The sequence below is a fragment of the Capricornis sumatraensis genome, chromosome 1, assembly GCF_032405125.1.
Source record: "Capricornis sumatraensis isolate serow.1 chromosome 1, serow.2, whole genome shotgun sequence".
NCBI classification, from domain to species: domain Eukaryota; kingdom Metazoa; phylum Chordata; class Mammalia; order Artiodactyla; family Bovidae; genus Capricornis; species Capricornis sumatraensis.
The window spans coordinates 201300516-201316428 of NC_091069.1; the positions used below are offsets into that span (position 1 = coordinate 201300516).

A 15913-nucleotide genomic window follows, 5' to 3' on the forward strand; every position below is an offset into this window, starting at 1 on the left:
TTTTTAAATAGAAATTCGATTCTTAAATAGAAGAAAAAACTGTAGTCTGAATTTTACTTCTGGTGCAAGTAAGATCTCAAATAGTTCATTTATTACCCTTCACCTCAGGCTGTGCTTAGAACATTTCAGCCTGAAACAAAATAAACTAGTAATATTTTTCATTTTGCGTGATGAATTTTTATGCTCCCTTTTAAAAAAATAAAAATTCTTGTGCCCCCCACCCCTCCCCCCGCCATCAGTCAGGGACTGAAGACAGGTATCACTAGCTTCATTTTGTAAATGGAAAAACTAAGGCCAAAAGAAGTTAAGGGACATGCCTCTAGTCATTTAGAAATTTAGTAACGGATGTGGGATTACAACAGAGAATTGACATCCCTGTCCAGAACTACAACTGTCTTCCGGTGCTTGAAGGTTATAAAAATGCCATTTACCCAGCAAGGGTGGTCATGTGAATTGGAGACTGATCCAGAGAAGCAAAAGGAAATGAACACCAAAGGTCTTTTGTAGGCCCTGAGTTAGTTAACATCTATTTCACTTAATTCAACAATATTCTCTGAGAAATACAAGCAGGAGTTTGTTCTATAATAGGCATGCGCTCATTCCCGGAGTGCTCATGTACTGTGGCCACTTTCATTTGTTGCCTAGTGTGTATTTTTTTACGCTTTCTTCATGCAGGTTACTTTTTGTTCCTCTCGAACAGTGAACTGGCAATTATACTGCACACATTACAAACCACCCCCAATTTTGCTGGCTAAAGGGAAAAGTGTCATGGGTACAAGGGCTGATTTAAACAGAGAACAAGTGGCAATTATCCAATTCTATTAGAGCCCTCTCTCCAATCCCCACTTGGCTGGAGCCTTGCTTTAAAATACATTGGGTGTCTGAGTAACCTGAACAACTGATTAACCATAAATGCATTCCTGGAACTTAAGTTCCTCTTGCCTCAGTGCTGTGTGTAATTATCAGGAACAGGGTCCCACAGGGTCAGGATGAGAGTCAGCATCAACTCAAATTCTGTTAGGGCAGCATCAACATTTTGTTTCAGTAACACAGACAGATGCTGCTTCAAAATCATCATTACAACATTATACTCTTAAAATGCATGAGCTGATCTTGTTATTCTAATCCCTGTATTAGGTTAATGCAGCATTATGAAAATGTTTACATTTGGATATATTTTTTTTCTTGCATATAAAGGAAACAAAGACATTTGGATCTATGCTAGATCTGTTAAGAATAACAGAATTAATCACTCTATAGCCAAACTAACATAATTTTTGTTTTTCTGTTGAAATTAAATAAAATCTCTTGTGCTATCTGCTTGTTTTTTCACATTAATTCATTTCCTCAGCAAGATAAGTTCCTTATAGGCAGGCTACATACCTCACAAGACCTAGCACACTGCAGTAATTTAAAAAAAGTTGATGATTGAGTGATCATAATCTAAGTGCTAGGGATAAACTTAGTCCTGCTTTGAGGCTGCTGCATAAATATATAATCAGTGATCTTGGACTGGGAACCTTGTGGGTCAAAAATCTTGAGTATGTGGGAAACAAACGTCTTGTTCAAGGGGAAAAACTTTCTACACAGGAAGTCCCAGTGAGCCGGATGAATTCTAGGTGGACTTACCTTGAAGCAAGGATTTGGGCAAGGTGCCCTATAGTAGTGAAAGTTGCTCAGTCGTGTCTGACTCTTTGTGACTCCATCGACTACATACAGTCCATGGAATTTTCCAGGCCAGAATACTGGAGTGCGTAGACATTCCACCTTGTCCAGGGGATCTTCCCAAACCAGAGATCGAACCCAGGTCTCCCACATTGCAGGTGGATTCTTTACCAGCTGAGCCACCAAGGAAGCCCTTTTTTTACATGAAGCAGCCCAAAGTTTAAAAAAAAAAAAAATCCATGTGTAAAAGTACCAGAATAGAATGCTATTTACATGAAGATCCAGGACATTCTGTTTCCTAAGGATTATAGCTTTGGTTTTCACCCAATCCTGAGTCCTCATCGCTGGTCTCCATCCTGAAGCTCTACAGCATGAGGTTATATGGACTGATACTCTTTAAAGACTCATCCAACCTGTTACCTTCTGAATAAGCCCTGTCTGTTCAATTTTCGGCCTAAAGCATATGCCATTCTCCCACCTTCCCTCAACACTCTGTGCTTAAGTCAATCTTTCAGCCTTTCACACTATGATCTGCTGTCTCTTCTACCTATGCCCACTAGACTGTGATCTATTCAAGAACTAAATAATGCTGATAAATGCCTGGCACTTTGTAGGTGCTCAATAAATAGTAGTGCCTTTTCGAGGGTTTGAAAATACATTTTTGGCCAAACAGTATACTTAGAAATCTCTGGGCCATGTCAGATTTTTTTGATTGTGAGCTCTATAAATTAAACATAATAAACCAGCACATCATAGATGCAAAACCTTAAGGATTTTGGCCATTAAGTGGTCATTCTTAAGGAATGTTAGTATCTTTCTTCTTATTTATCAAAAGTAGAAGCTAAAACATGAAGAAAAAAAGAGGACATTCTCTAATCATTTACAAAAGACACCTTTTTGAATAGGATTTAACTCACAAAGAATCTACAGAGATTTACGGCTTTAAGGTGAAAAAGGTGGAAGTTTTTCTGTACTAGAGTTCAGCTTCTAGTTCAACTCCTTTATTTTATGGATATGGAAAACTTGGGAGCAATAGTTTAGCAGCTGAAATCAACTTAACTCTTTAATCTGACAATTACCAAGCGCAGCGTTATGCATTTTCATTGTTCTGCTGCTGCTTCATGTTTGAAGACTCAGATTACTTGCACTGGCTGCCAAGGACAGTGGTAAAACTCAGACACTGTGGCACTCCTTCCAAATGCCCACAGTGACTGGTGAGCCAGGCAAACATGGGAAAAGAAATATTTTGAGAGCTGACAGCTAAGTAAGTACACGAACACCACAAACTCTGGTTCTCACCTTGGCCACAGAAGGATATATGATATTTTTGCCACATCTATAACAGAAACTAATTGGTGGTTAATGAAATCAGTACACATGCTAAAGAATGTGAACACTTTTCCCAAAAGCCACAACTAGAAACCACACTAGCAACCACAATTTCAATTAAAAAGACAGCTGTCATTTTGGAAGAAAATGCTGTTCCTTTCACTGGATAGGCCATATCCAAGTTTTAAATAACTTCAAGGGGAGCAGAATTGACAAAGACCTAAGTACAAGTATTATGATCTATCCAATGCCAAGTGTTTCTCCCTAATCTTCAGTAGTCAAGAGCCAAAGTCAAAGGCTTGGATTCATGGGACCATTCATGACAACAGTTCAGTTTCAAGACGGCAAGGAAGGTCATCTTCAGACTCAAATTAGGCCATGTTGCACCCTTTTAAATCCCAGGAAAATAATTCCACAAATAAAATGAGAATTTATTACATTCTCTATCCCCATCACTTTGCTAACTTCTGAGAACACTGACAAATCTAATTTAGAAAAAGATAAATCTGGACTCTAGCTCATAAAAATAAGAAAAATACTATTCCTAATGGTGAGTTTTCTTAAACTGCCATTTAAATTTAGACAAGTCATTTATTTAACAAGCCAGGTTTTTTTCCTTTTTTTATGAGGGAAGAGCATGGATTGATTATGAGGGTTTGCACTCTTTCCTGTCTGACATTTTCAGATGTCTCACAACAGCATTCTTCTTTGGACCAGCACTCACAGAGCCTTGTTCTAAGCATTGGTATAGTTCTCTGTACGAGGTAGCTCAGGTTGCTGCCTTGCGCAGGCCAGGGCTGCAGCACACTGGGGACGGGGCTGCAGCACACTGGGGACGGGGCAGAGCTGTCAATCTCCCCACATTCCTGGAGGTGACAGTTGAGGCAGCTCCACAGGCAGGTCAGGAGGTGCTGGCTCAGATCCCAATTCTGCCACCAGCTTCAACAATGATTCAGAAATTTGCTTTTTTTCTAAATAGTACAACTAGAAGGTGTTCTCTAAGGAAGGTTCTCAGGACCACCAGTGTAAGCCAAAAGCCCAGGAAAAAAGACTCATTTACAAATTTCCCCAAATGCTAGCTTAATATATTTATCATGATTTTTGTTAGTCCATAGTTCCTGTTCTTGCCAGTAAGGTTGAGGAGTCTCCTGCCAATAAAATAATGAGCCTGTGAAAAATGCATCCAAAAGCACATGGCATGGTAAGATGAATGATCTTGTCTGCAAATGAATATGAATTTGATCTCTAATGAATCTCCCCAGAAGAAGCTTACTTTTTCTGTTCTTTCTATACTAGGCCTCATTTCCTAAAGGATGATCACTTTTTGTTCTAAGCCAAACAATTGTGTTTTCTAGGTCTTCCAATGTCAAGTTCAAACGTGACCTGTTTCACAAAGCTGTTCCTGTTCTTTGCAACCAGAGAGTCTGCCCTTTACTCCCTATGTCTGCCCACTTCAAACTCCCAGAGCACTTTTCTCCAGTTCTGCTAGTGTTCCCTGACGACGTGTAGGTTGATATCATGCTCCTGGAGACGGGGCAGGGCCTTCCTTTTGTTCTTGGTCTCCACTGAAGGCCCACCTTGCAATAATACCTTCCACACAGCAGGACTCCACTGACAGGACCTGAATCGAAGGACTCAAGTGCAGAGCAGAAGTGGAGGTTGGAAGGGGTCTGGAAAAGAAGCAGGTCCCCACATGAAAGAGCAGGGAACCATGATGCATTAAGGGGAAATGACAGAAACACTTCCACAGACCCTGATTCTTGCTTCAGCAGGCGTGTGCAGGAAGGGGCAGCATGTCTACCCCAAAAGGCTGTCTCGGTTTTATGGTGGTTTCCCACCTCCTTCAAGCTGAGACTCTTGTTTGAACTTTTGGTAAAAGAACTTTCTGGCATTAACTTTTGCTCCACAGCTGAATTATTCCTGAATACAGGTCAGCTGCCCATCTTCTGATCGGCCATTCTCAGAGGAAATGAAGTTAGGTTAAATAAATACTATGTGAAAGGCTGGATTTGATTTCTGTCACCAAGAGTGTTTCCTGAGTATGGAATCTTATAAAGAATCTCCTATTTGCTCTAGTTAATTTGATATTATGTTGTACTGCCCATGGTTACAGAGCACAGTCCCCATCTGTACATCACCACAGCTATTTCAGACTGGTAAACATGTTTGTCCTGATGGTTACTGAATATTTTAAAGAGGTTAACATCCCTTCCTGAGTCTTATTTCCCTCTACACTCATGACTAATCTAACACTATTACACAGCAGGGACTTGAATTTGACCATTTTCCTTTCAGAGAATTTCTCTCCATTTTTCTGGCTTTATGAAAGGAAAAAACAAACAAACAAACATGTATTTATCATCTATAGGGAAATCAGGATCATTAGATTCTTAATTTAGAAAATTCCAAATGGAGAATACAACTTTGAGTATAAAGTGCAGAACCCAAATACCAGGAAGTCTTTCAACAAGGGTGAGGTGTGTTTCGGAGGCCAAAGAACTGTGAAGACTTCATCCCATAAGCCAAAGTCATGGAGTTTTTGGATGAACCCCTAGGCCTCTCACCTCTTGTTTCTGTCCTCCAGCTGCAGCGTGTACACCATGTCATCAGCAGCATGCGTCTTGGCGTTACTGTCTCCCCATTTCAGCTTCAGGCTCTGAGGCCCCGCAGCAGCACATTCGAGCCTAGGCGGCAAGGGTGGTAATGGCCGAGTTTTTGCTTTAATGAACTGACTAAATGGTCCAGCTCCAATTTCATTTATGGCCTGAATTCTGATCCTGAAAAAAAAAAATCACAAACACAGGCTTAAGAACCAGTGATTCCTCATTTGAAATCAACATTGGATGTCATATTTCTTACTTGCTCCTATAAAGCAGTATCATGGAATAAAGGAAAACCAGCTAAAATAATCAATACAAACAGAAATGGGCGGCTCAGAAGACACATTATCTTTTCCATTCCAAAACCAACAGCCCCACACAGCACATTAGCAAGATATTCCTTAGTTCTTTAATTTAAAAAAAAAAAAAAAGGATCCTTGTTCAAGGGAACATATACTAAAGACTTTCATATTTTGTTCTGGCCACCCTTTAGCTGCCTCCTCAGTTTTGGAAGTAAGTAAGCTATAAATAGTAGAGTGAAGTCGCTCATTCGTGTCCGACTCTTTGCGACCCCGTGGACTGTAGCCCACCAGGCTCCTCCTCCATGGGATTCTCCAGGCAAGGATACTGGAGTGGGTTTCCATTTCCTTCTCCAGGGGATCTTCCCGACCCAGGGATCAAACCCAGGTCTCCTGCATTGCAGGCAGATGCTTTAACATAATGAAATTATAAATGAAAGAGGAGAACAAGAGAGTCTTCTTCAGATTTTGACAAAAAGGACAACAGCTCTTCGATAGTGCATTTTTCCTCCTCTGTCTCCAGCCTCACCCAACAATCTCGGCTAGTCTCTAACCAACACTGAGTGTGCAGACACTGCTGGTGACAGAGTGTCACTCAGAAGTGTAGAAATCTTAACTGAATGCTTACTATGTGCAGTGTTACGGGTAATAAAGATACATTAACACTGCTCTCATGGTCAAGGAACTGAAAATCAAACAAAGTGTGTCTTCCCAGGTGGTTCAGTGGTAAAGAATCTGCCTGTCAATGCAAGAAGATGCGGGTTTGATCCCTAGGTCGGGAAGATCCCCTGGAGGAGGCCATGGCAACCCACACCAGTATTCTTCCCTGGAGAATCCCATGGACAGAAGAGCCTGGTGGGCTACAGTCCACGGGGTTGCAAAGAGCTGGACATGACTGAGCATGCATACATATAAAATACAATATCCCATCAACATCCCCATTTTTCTTGTTCTTCTACTTGCTTACTGATTAATTGAAAAATTTCTCCAAGGTCATCAGACAACACATTGATGGCACTGCCCCATCTTTCTTCATCCTCTACACCCCTTGCTGCAGTAGGTACATGTTGCTGAAGCTTGTTTCTTACTGGCACTGGGGCGTCCTGCAGGTGCCTACAGAGGCCTTCCTCCTCCACTTCTCAGAGTAAAGGTCTCAAACAAGCCCCCACCCCACTCTCTCTGCTCTTCTCCTGTAAATGGACAGTCCCCTCAATAACCTCAGCATCTGCACAGCTTCATCCACATGAGACCTTTCTCAGATCTGCCTCTCCTCCATCTCTTCATGCCTCATTACTAGGCCTCCAGTGGAAACGTCCACCCAGAGCCCTTGCTAGGTACACAGGCATTTTATTCATCTGAACGAGCAGTGTGGTATCACTAGTTCTAAAAGTTTCAGCATTTAAACCTGATGTGAGTTTGAAACAGTGTTTCAAAACACATGATATTAAAAAATACAGTCAGAGAGAAATTCTCAGGAAACAGATCAGTTTAAAATATTCTTATAATTTAGTTTTATGTACATCTGTCTCACAGCAATTACTGCTTATATTTAAATAGAAAATATCATTACATATTACAATACCTAAATCCATCATATGACCACAAATGAACCTTAATTCTTCAAATTTAAAATTACATAAATTCAGCAAGTCAATTTAATAATGTCTGTCAATTGTTAAGAAGGTAAAAACAATAGATTGGTTCCAGGTGAGATGTAGTAAGCACACACTAACTACCCTGTCTCTCCCACTGAATGGGGCTATTAAACCTGGACAAAATAAATAAAGCAGCCATCTAAGAAGTGCAAAAAGGAAATACCAACTAAAGGATTTGGGGAAGAAGTTAAGCTATCACCAAACCAGCAGTGAATTGACCATTTTCCCGCCTCCATCATCCCCTGGCTTGGACTCAATATAGCCTGAAATCCAGAGAATTCCTCTCTTTTTTTTTTTTCTTTTCTTTTCTACACTGTCTTATTCCTCACCCCTTAGCCAATTCCATCAATTAACAGCCCAAAGAAGAAAAACCGCATGATCACATCCACTGATACAGAAAAAGCATTTAATGAAACCCAACATATATTCATAATAAAAATTCTTGGCAAACTAGGTATAGAAGGAAACTTTCTCAACCTGAAAGGGGCACTTATAGAAAGGGGCACCTACAGCCAACATTACACTTAATAATCAAAGACTAACTGGGAGATCAGAACAAAGCAGAGACGCCTACTTTCATCACTGCTACTTAACATTAGGCACAAGATCCAGTCGGTGGGGGTGGGGTGGGGGAAAGACAGAGATGGTAGGTAAATAAACATCAAGACACAGCTGGGACTACTTAAGACCACCTAAATAGAGACATATTGTGGTCATGAACTGGAAAACACTACATAGAAAAAGTCAATTCTCCCAAAACTGATCTATAGATACAATGTAACTGTAATAAAATTCCAGCAGGATTCTCCTTAGTTGATATAGATAAGTTGATTCTAAAATTACATGGCAAGGCAAAGGAACTAAAAAATGTTGCTACACAAATCTGAAAAATAATAAAGTTGGAAGAATCACACTACCTGATTTAGGACTTACTATAAGGTTTACTATAAAGTAATCAAGATAGTGTGTTATCAGAGAGACACAGACCAACAGAAACAGACCCGCACAGATATGGCCAATTGATTTCCAACAAATTTGCAAAATTAATTCAATGAAGAAAGAACTGTCTTAACAACTGGTATTGGAACAACTGGATATCAAAACCAAAACTAAATCTCAATGTAGATTTCATTCAAAAGTTAACTCAGAATGGATCATAGATCCTAACAATAGAATGCAAAATGTACAACACTTAAGAAGAAAACAGGAGGAAATATGTGCTATCTAGAATTAAAGAATTTTTAGAAATGATGTGAAAAGCATGCATCCAGAATGCATCTAAGACCTTTCAAAACTTGGCAACAAAACTAAAAATTGGACAAGAGACTGGAACAAACACTCCACTGAAGAGGACATACATGTGGCAAATAGGCACACAAAAGTATGTTTAACACCACTAGCCATTAGGAAAATGCAAATTAAAACAACAATGAGATGCTACTATCTTTCCCCAATAAAGTGGATAAAATTTTAAAATGCTTAATACCATTCTAGCAAGTATAAGTAACAGCTGAAACTCCCATATTTTGCTGCTGAGAAAGCAAAATGGTATACAGATACACTGGAAAACAGTTTGCTTAGAAAGTTTCTTATAAACTTTAGCATACATTTATCATATGATCCAGCAATCACACTTCTTGGGCTGTACTCTAGAGAATTAAAACATTTACGTTCACATAAAAACCTGCACATAAATGTTTATACCAGATCTGTTCATAATCACCCAAAACTGAATGAATACCTGCCTCAGTTTGGAATGTAGCCAACAGTTATCTCTGATAAAGTACAGCTAAAATTCTATCACAGAGTCTCCTTTTCTCAGATTCTATTGAACTAGGGCTTCATCAGGTCTCTCTTGGGTAATACAATGTGAGTCTCTTGACATAGCATTCAGTTCAATTACTCAGTTGGGCCCGACTCTTTGAGACCCTATAGACTACAGCCCACCAGGGTTCCCTGTTCATCACCAAACCCAGGAGCTTGCTCAAACTCATGTCCATCGAGTCAGTGATACCATCCAACCATCTCATCCTCTGTCGCCCCCTTCTCCTCCTGCCTTCAACCTTTCCCAGCATCAGGGTCTTTTCCAGTGAGTCAGTTCTTCCCGTCAAGTGGCCAAAGAATTGCAGTTTCAGCTTTAGCATCTGTCCTTCCAATGAATATTCAGGACTGATTTCCTTTAGGATGGACTGGTTCAATCTCCCTGCAGTCCAAGGGACTCTCAAGAGTCTTTTCCAACACCACAATTCAAGAGCATCAATTCTTCGGCACTCAGCTTTCTTTATAGTCCAACTCTCACATCCATCCATGACTACTGAAAAACCATATTAATACGCTGCCTAGGTTGATCATAGCTTTTCTTCCAAAGAGCAAGTGTCTTTTAATTTCATGGCTGCAGTCACCATCTGCAGTGATTTCGGAGCCCAAGAAAATAGTCTATCACTGTTTCCATTATTTCCCCATCTATTTGCCATGAAGTGATAGGACCAGATGCCATGATCTTAGTTTTCTGAATGCTGAGTTTTAAGCCAACTTTTTCACTCTCCTCTTTCGCTTTCATTGAGAGGCTCTTTAGTTCCTCTTCATTTTCTGCCATATGGGTGGTGTCATCTGTATATCTGAGGTTATTGATTATTTCTCCCGGCAATTTTGATTCTAGCTTGTGTTTCATCCAGCCCTGTGTTTTGCAAGATGTACTCTGCGTAAAAGTTAAATAAATAAGGAGGGTGACAAGATACAGCCTTGATGTACTTCTTTCCCAATTTGGAGCCAGTCCATTGTTCCATGTTTGGTTCTAACTGTTGCTTCTTGACCTGCATACAGATTTCCTTAGGAGTCAGGTAAAGTGGTCTGATCTTCCCAAATCTTTAAGAATTTTCCATAGTTTGTTGTGATCCACATAGTCAAAGGCTTTGGTGTAGATAATAAAGCAAAAGCAGATGTTTTGCTAGAACTCTTTTGCTTTATCTATGATCCAACAGATGCTGGGAATTTGATCTCTGGTTCTTCTGCCTTTTCTAAATCCAGTCTGAACATATGGAAGTTCTTGGGTCACATACTGTTGAAGCCTTGCTTGGAGAATTTTGAGCATTACTTTGCTAGCATGTGAGATGAGTGCAATTGTGCTGTAGTTTGAACATTCTTTGGCATTGCCTTTCTTTGGGATTGGAATGAAAAGTGATCTTTTCCAGTCCTGTGGCCACTGCTGAGTTTTCCAAATTTGCTGGCATATTGCAACACAGTATTGAAAGACTACAATAAACTCTTCTTTGCTTCCTAACACGAGTCTTGTAAAATAGCTGTATGGTATTAATGTAAGAGTTTCTCCCCTATTATTTGAAAAGAAAGAAATTTTTCTGCAACTAGAGAGGAAAAGTCTTTCCAAAGAGATAGTCATCATGGTGGTAGAAATTACTCCTTTTTTCCCTATTGAGGAAAAAGGAATTAAGCGAGACCTGTAAGTCTCAGTCTTTTTCCAATGGTAAACAAATCTCCTCACCTATATGGTTTATGTGAATGTCTTTCCACTGTTCAGTGTGCTATTCCTTCCCTTTATTCTGTGCAGAGGTAGTCCTAGAGCCCAGAGACCAAGATGCCTCCTTCCATCCGCTTGCCCATAGTTCTCCAGGGCCAAGCTCACCTTGTATTCAAGGTGATCCTACTGCTTTGCTCCATGCAGCCACCACAGCCCTTGGCTACATCAGGAAGTAAAAGAAAGTGAGGTATAATGGGTTGCTTAAGATTGCTCTTCTGCCCAAGACAAAAAATGAGAGGAGATTTCAATCACGTATAAGAATTAGAAATAGTTTATAACACACAAGTATCAAGACACAGAAAGAAATACAGATTTAATATTTAATTTCTTTTGTAAATTCATTTTCTTTGCAAGGCCCCCATAGTATTTTGGTAGGTAGTGGGATTCTTACATCTGTAGCTCTCTGGCTCTCAGAACTTTTAACTCAAGATATATTTGGTAAATGTATTGAATATTAGCCATAAATATTCCCACCCACCCACCCCAAGAATAAGAATGTTACGGTAATATTTTAACTCTCCTGAGCAGTGAAGCCTCTCTGGCTACTCTGCTAATCACTTTGGTGACTGCAGGGAAATTATCTAACACCTGTAAAGTAACAGTTTCCTTCTCAATAAAGTGGGAGTGGTAATATATTTGCTGCATTTACAAAGAGGATTACTTATTTAAGATAAGCAATGTGGGAAGCATTTTCTATTTTTTAACCTTTTATACTTCGCCATTCAATCAGAAAAGGAATCCAGGTGGCCAAAAGCTCTCTGGTAAACTTTAAAGTGCTAATTTATGGAGTTATTATTTTTATGACTTCCTTTCAGACCGTATTCCTCCCCAACAATGAAGAAAATGTGCTGGGCATCCACGTGAGACGCACTGCACCGGGCACATGAGAGCTGTCTGCATTCTAGCTGCATTACTACCACCACGGCACTTTATTACTTGAGGAATGTACTGATTCCATCTGTGTTTTTCCTTTCTCTAAATTATTGTCAAGGACCCAACAACAGCTAAAAGGACAGCCTTCTTTTTAAACCGTCCTCAGAAGGTGAGGCAGCAGCTTGGGAATGGGTGAAATGTTAATAATAACCTCTGCAACAACAACACTGAGAACTTGCTCTGTTCAAGGGTCTGTGCTATGGAGTCAGTTGTCCCTTGGTACCCATGGAGGGCTGGTCTCAGGACCCCCAGTGTTACTAAAATCCATGGATGCTCAAGTCCCATCTATTAAATGGCACAGTTCAGTTGGCCTTCCAGACCACAGATGTGGTGAGATGACTGTTTCTCTTGCTTTTAGAGATGAGGAAACTTCAGTTAAATAACTCAACTTAAATGACACAGTAGCTAGTAGGTGCTGAAATCTAGATTTGATATGTGCAATACTATCACTAATTTCTACCCTGACCCTTTGTCTATTCCACAAGTGCAGAAACTGCAGCCAGCTAGGTTCAGTTATTTGCATTAATCCTCACAGCAGATACAGGTCAGATCTGGGTGTGAAGCTGGTCTTTCTAGACTCAAAGTCTTCATGTATTAACACACCATTCCCTCCAGGTATAACTTGAACCAAACACAGCTTCTTCCAACCAAAAGATAACTTTAATTCGAACCACACTTTCAATTCAACAACTGCCTTTTGCCAATGAAATAGACATTTAGAACAGTCAAATTTCCTTTCACATTATTAAAACTTTTGGCCTTGGACTGAACTGTGTGTGTATGTGCTAAGTTGCTCCAGTCGCATCAGACTCTTTGCGACCCTATGGACTGCAGGCTCCTCTGTGTATGGGATTCCCCAGGCAAGAATACTGGAGTAGGCTGCCATGACCTCCCCCAGAAGATCTTCCTGACCCAGGGATCGAACCCATATCTCTCATGCCTTCTGCATTGGCAGTGCGTTCTTTACCACTAGTGCCCCGAGGTGGCTCAGGTGGTAAAGTATCTGCTTACAATGCGGGAAACTTGGGTTTGATCCCTGGGTCAGGAAGAACCACTGGAGAAGGGAATGGCAAGCTACTGCAGTATTCTTGCCTGGGAAATCCCATGGACAAAGAAGCCTGGTGGGCTACAGTCCATGGGGTCACAGAGAAATCAGACACACCTGAGCAACTAATACACATATAAGCAGCACCACCGAACTACCTAGATTTTAAAATATTTGCTTCAATTTATTCAAGCAACAAAATGTGTTTCAGTAAAAATGCATGGAAAACATTTTCCCCTGTGGCTGATGCACTGACCTAATATTAATTAGTTTTAAGGATGAAGTGACACTCAAAACTGAAATAGAACTGAGGACTTGATCAAATGAAGCCATGTCTCCTTGCAATTGGTAAAAATATCAAAAACTCTGAGTCCAGAAGGCTGAGAAAACTGAACAAGGACTAAGGAAGCTAATATTTCTGGTGTTTTGTGATAAAAATGCAGTGTATGAAAATAATTTCCTAATTCCAGTGACAACTCACCTAGGACGGATGGAACCAAATACTATCTTGAGGAACAATTCTAAGAATTAACCTCAGAAAAAAACTGATTTTCGAGTTCTATTAAATTAATTAGTCTATCCCAAACCCAAACTTGAGATGTTCTCTCTTTCTCAGTGAACTAACATGCTAATCTTGACATTTAGATAAGATCTATAGCTCCCCCCGCCCCCAAACATGCAGTGTATGTCAGTTTCTGAAATCTTAAGCTCTGCAAAGTTAAGTACAAGGGAAATGGAAGTTTTCTTTCCAATGCAGGGAAGTGATTTAACTCTGAGAAGCTCTGTCTTGGCCATCTGAATTGATGTGAAAAATCTCTTCAAGTGTCCAGGAGTTTGCAATATCCATCAGTATACTGATAATACTGACTCAATAAAATCAAATTAAGAAGTATATTCTTTATAAATTTTGACTGGACTTTCATTATTAAAATATCTGCTACTTTTAGATCTCAAATACATTACTGCTTCAGAAGATCACAGCGTAACAGGATGCATTTTATACACACACACACACACACTCTCTCTCTCTTTCTCAAGTGGCCTTACATATGTCAAAAGAAGAATGACTTTGAAAACTGGAGAAGGTGACTTCCCAGTCAGCCATCCTAGCTCTCAGGAGGTGTTGAGAGCAGGGAGGAGGGGACAGTGAGGACGGCACCCCTCTTCCTCCACTGAAGAGTTACGGGTAAGAGAGGCCTAAGAAGCAAAAGATAGGCTTTGTATGCTACCCCACCCCACCAGTCTACTACTTAATCATCTAATTAAGAAGAGAAAAATATTAAAGAGTAGACCTCTGAGGAAATATTAAATAGTAGCGTAAATACAGGAAACCTCTTTAGGAAAAAGATGGGTTCAGAGTAAAGTTATTTGGAGAAGGCTGCCAGGAAGGGTAACCTTTGCTGGCTCAGTCATTCCTCCCTTCAACCTATCTCCTTCTGATTGCTCCTTGGATACCAGGCACTTGGAGTTTTTTGTTTTTTTTTTCATGCCCTGCCTCTGTAGGAAAGAAACCTTAGAAGTCTCCCATGGCTTGAAGGACAATGCCAGATTTCCACACATTTCTACCTGTAATCAGGTCATAACCCATCTGCCAGCTCATTTCTTCCCTTCCAAACATTAGCAACAGAAAATTTACTGAGAGCTTATGTGTCAGGTCCTTCACAAGGTACCTGAAGTCTAAAAAATTACCCTATCAGGTAGTTAAAGTAATCATCCCCATTTTATAGATCAGAAGACTGAGATACAAAGAGCTTAAAGAGATACAAAGACCTCTGTACCAGAGGTCACAGAGGCAACAAGTAAGAGACCCAGGATTGATGTCAAGGCTGTCTGACTCCAGTGCACTACTTTTGAACTACTCTGAACTTGTCTCCTTATAAAGCTTACTTCATCTCGTTAGAATGAAATGACTCAGGATTCACTTTTTGACGGGCTAATGTAGTGCTTGACATATAAGGAAGGACTCAAAAAATGTTATTTTCACCCCCATTTTACCTAGCAAAAAGAGCAAACAAATATACCTTAAGTTTTAGCCATTTGCCAGTTCAACATGAGTCAGACATATAACGAGGTTGCCAAAAAAAGTGATCTTAAGCAACCTTACCAACTGCTCACTATGGAAAACAAAGAAGGTGACAACTTTGTTCTGCTCTGAGCCAGCCACACTATTCCTGGAGGTGAACACATTGCTCATTAAAGAGGCCATTAAGAAACAGAAATCACCCAAAGAAGAGGTTGGAAGGCGTTATAGAAACTCCTGCCAGTGAAGACAGATTTGAACGAAGTGAAGATGGTTAAGTAAGAGACAGCTGACATAATAAGCTAATGATGTCTAGGCCATAGGGGTGGGGCTCAGACTTCTGTATTTTGCAAAACCTCTCCATGTAAAACTTAGAATCACTGCTCTCGGGCAAAGTTCTCAAACTTTTGTGTGTGTGCGTGCTAAGTCGCTTCAGTCATGTCCAACTCTTTGTGATCCCATGGACTAGCGCCTGCCAGGCACCTCTGTCCTTGGGATTCTCCAGGCAAGAATACTGGAGTGGGTTGCCATTCCTTTTTCCAGGGGACCTTCTAGACCCAGGGATCGAACTTGCGTCTCCCGAATTTCAGGCAGATTCTTTACTGCTGAGCCACTGAGCCCTCTCAAACTTTTAACAGGCAACAAAATCTCCTATGGGGCTAATTAAAGCACAGAGTGCTGGGCCCTATCCTGAGATTTCTGATTCCAGGGGTTTCTGCTGCTGCTGCTAAGTTGCTTCAGTCGTGTCCAACTCTGTGCAACCCCATAGATGGCAGCCCACGAGGCTCCGCTGTCCCTGGGACTCTCCAGGCAAGACACTGGAGTGGGTTGC

General features: G+C 40.5%; 1 protein-coding gene across 1 annotated transcript in view; it reads right to left on the reverse strand.

Moving 5' to 3' along the window:
* The window catches only part of FNDC3B (fibronectin type III domain containing 3B), a 356597-nt gene that overhangs the window by 24171 nt on the left and 316513 nt on the right, over nt 1-15913 (reverse strand). The window contains exon 23 of the mRNA XM_068987389.1: nt 5559-5771. Within this exon, the coding sequence (XP_068843490.1) occupies nt 5559-5771 (213 nt within the window). The remainder of the gene's footprint in view (nt 1-5558; nt 5772-15913) is intronic.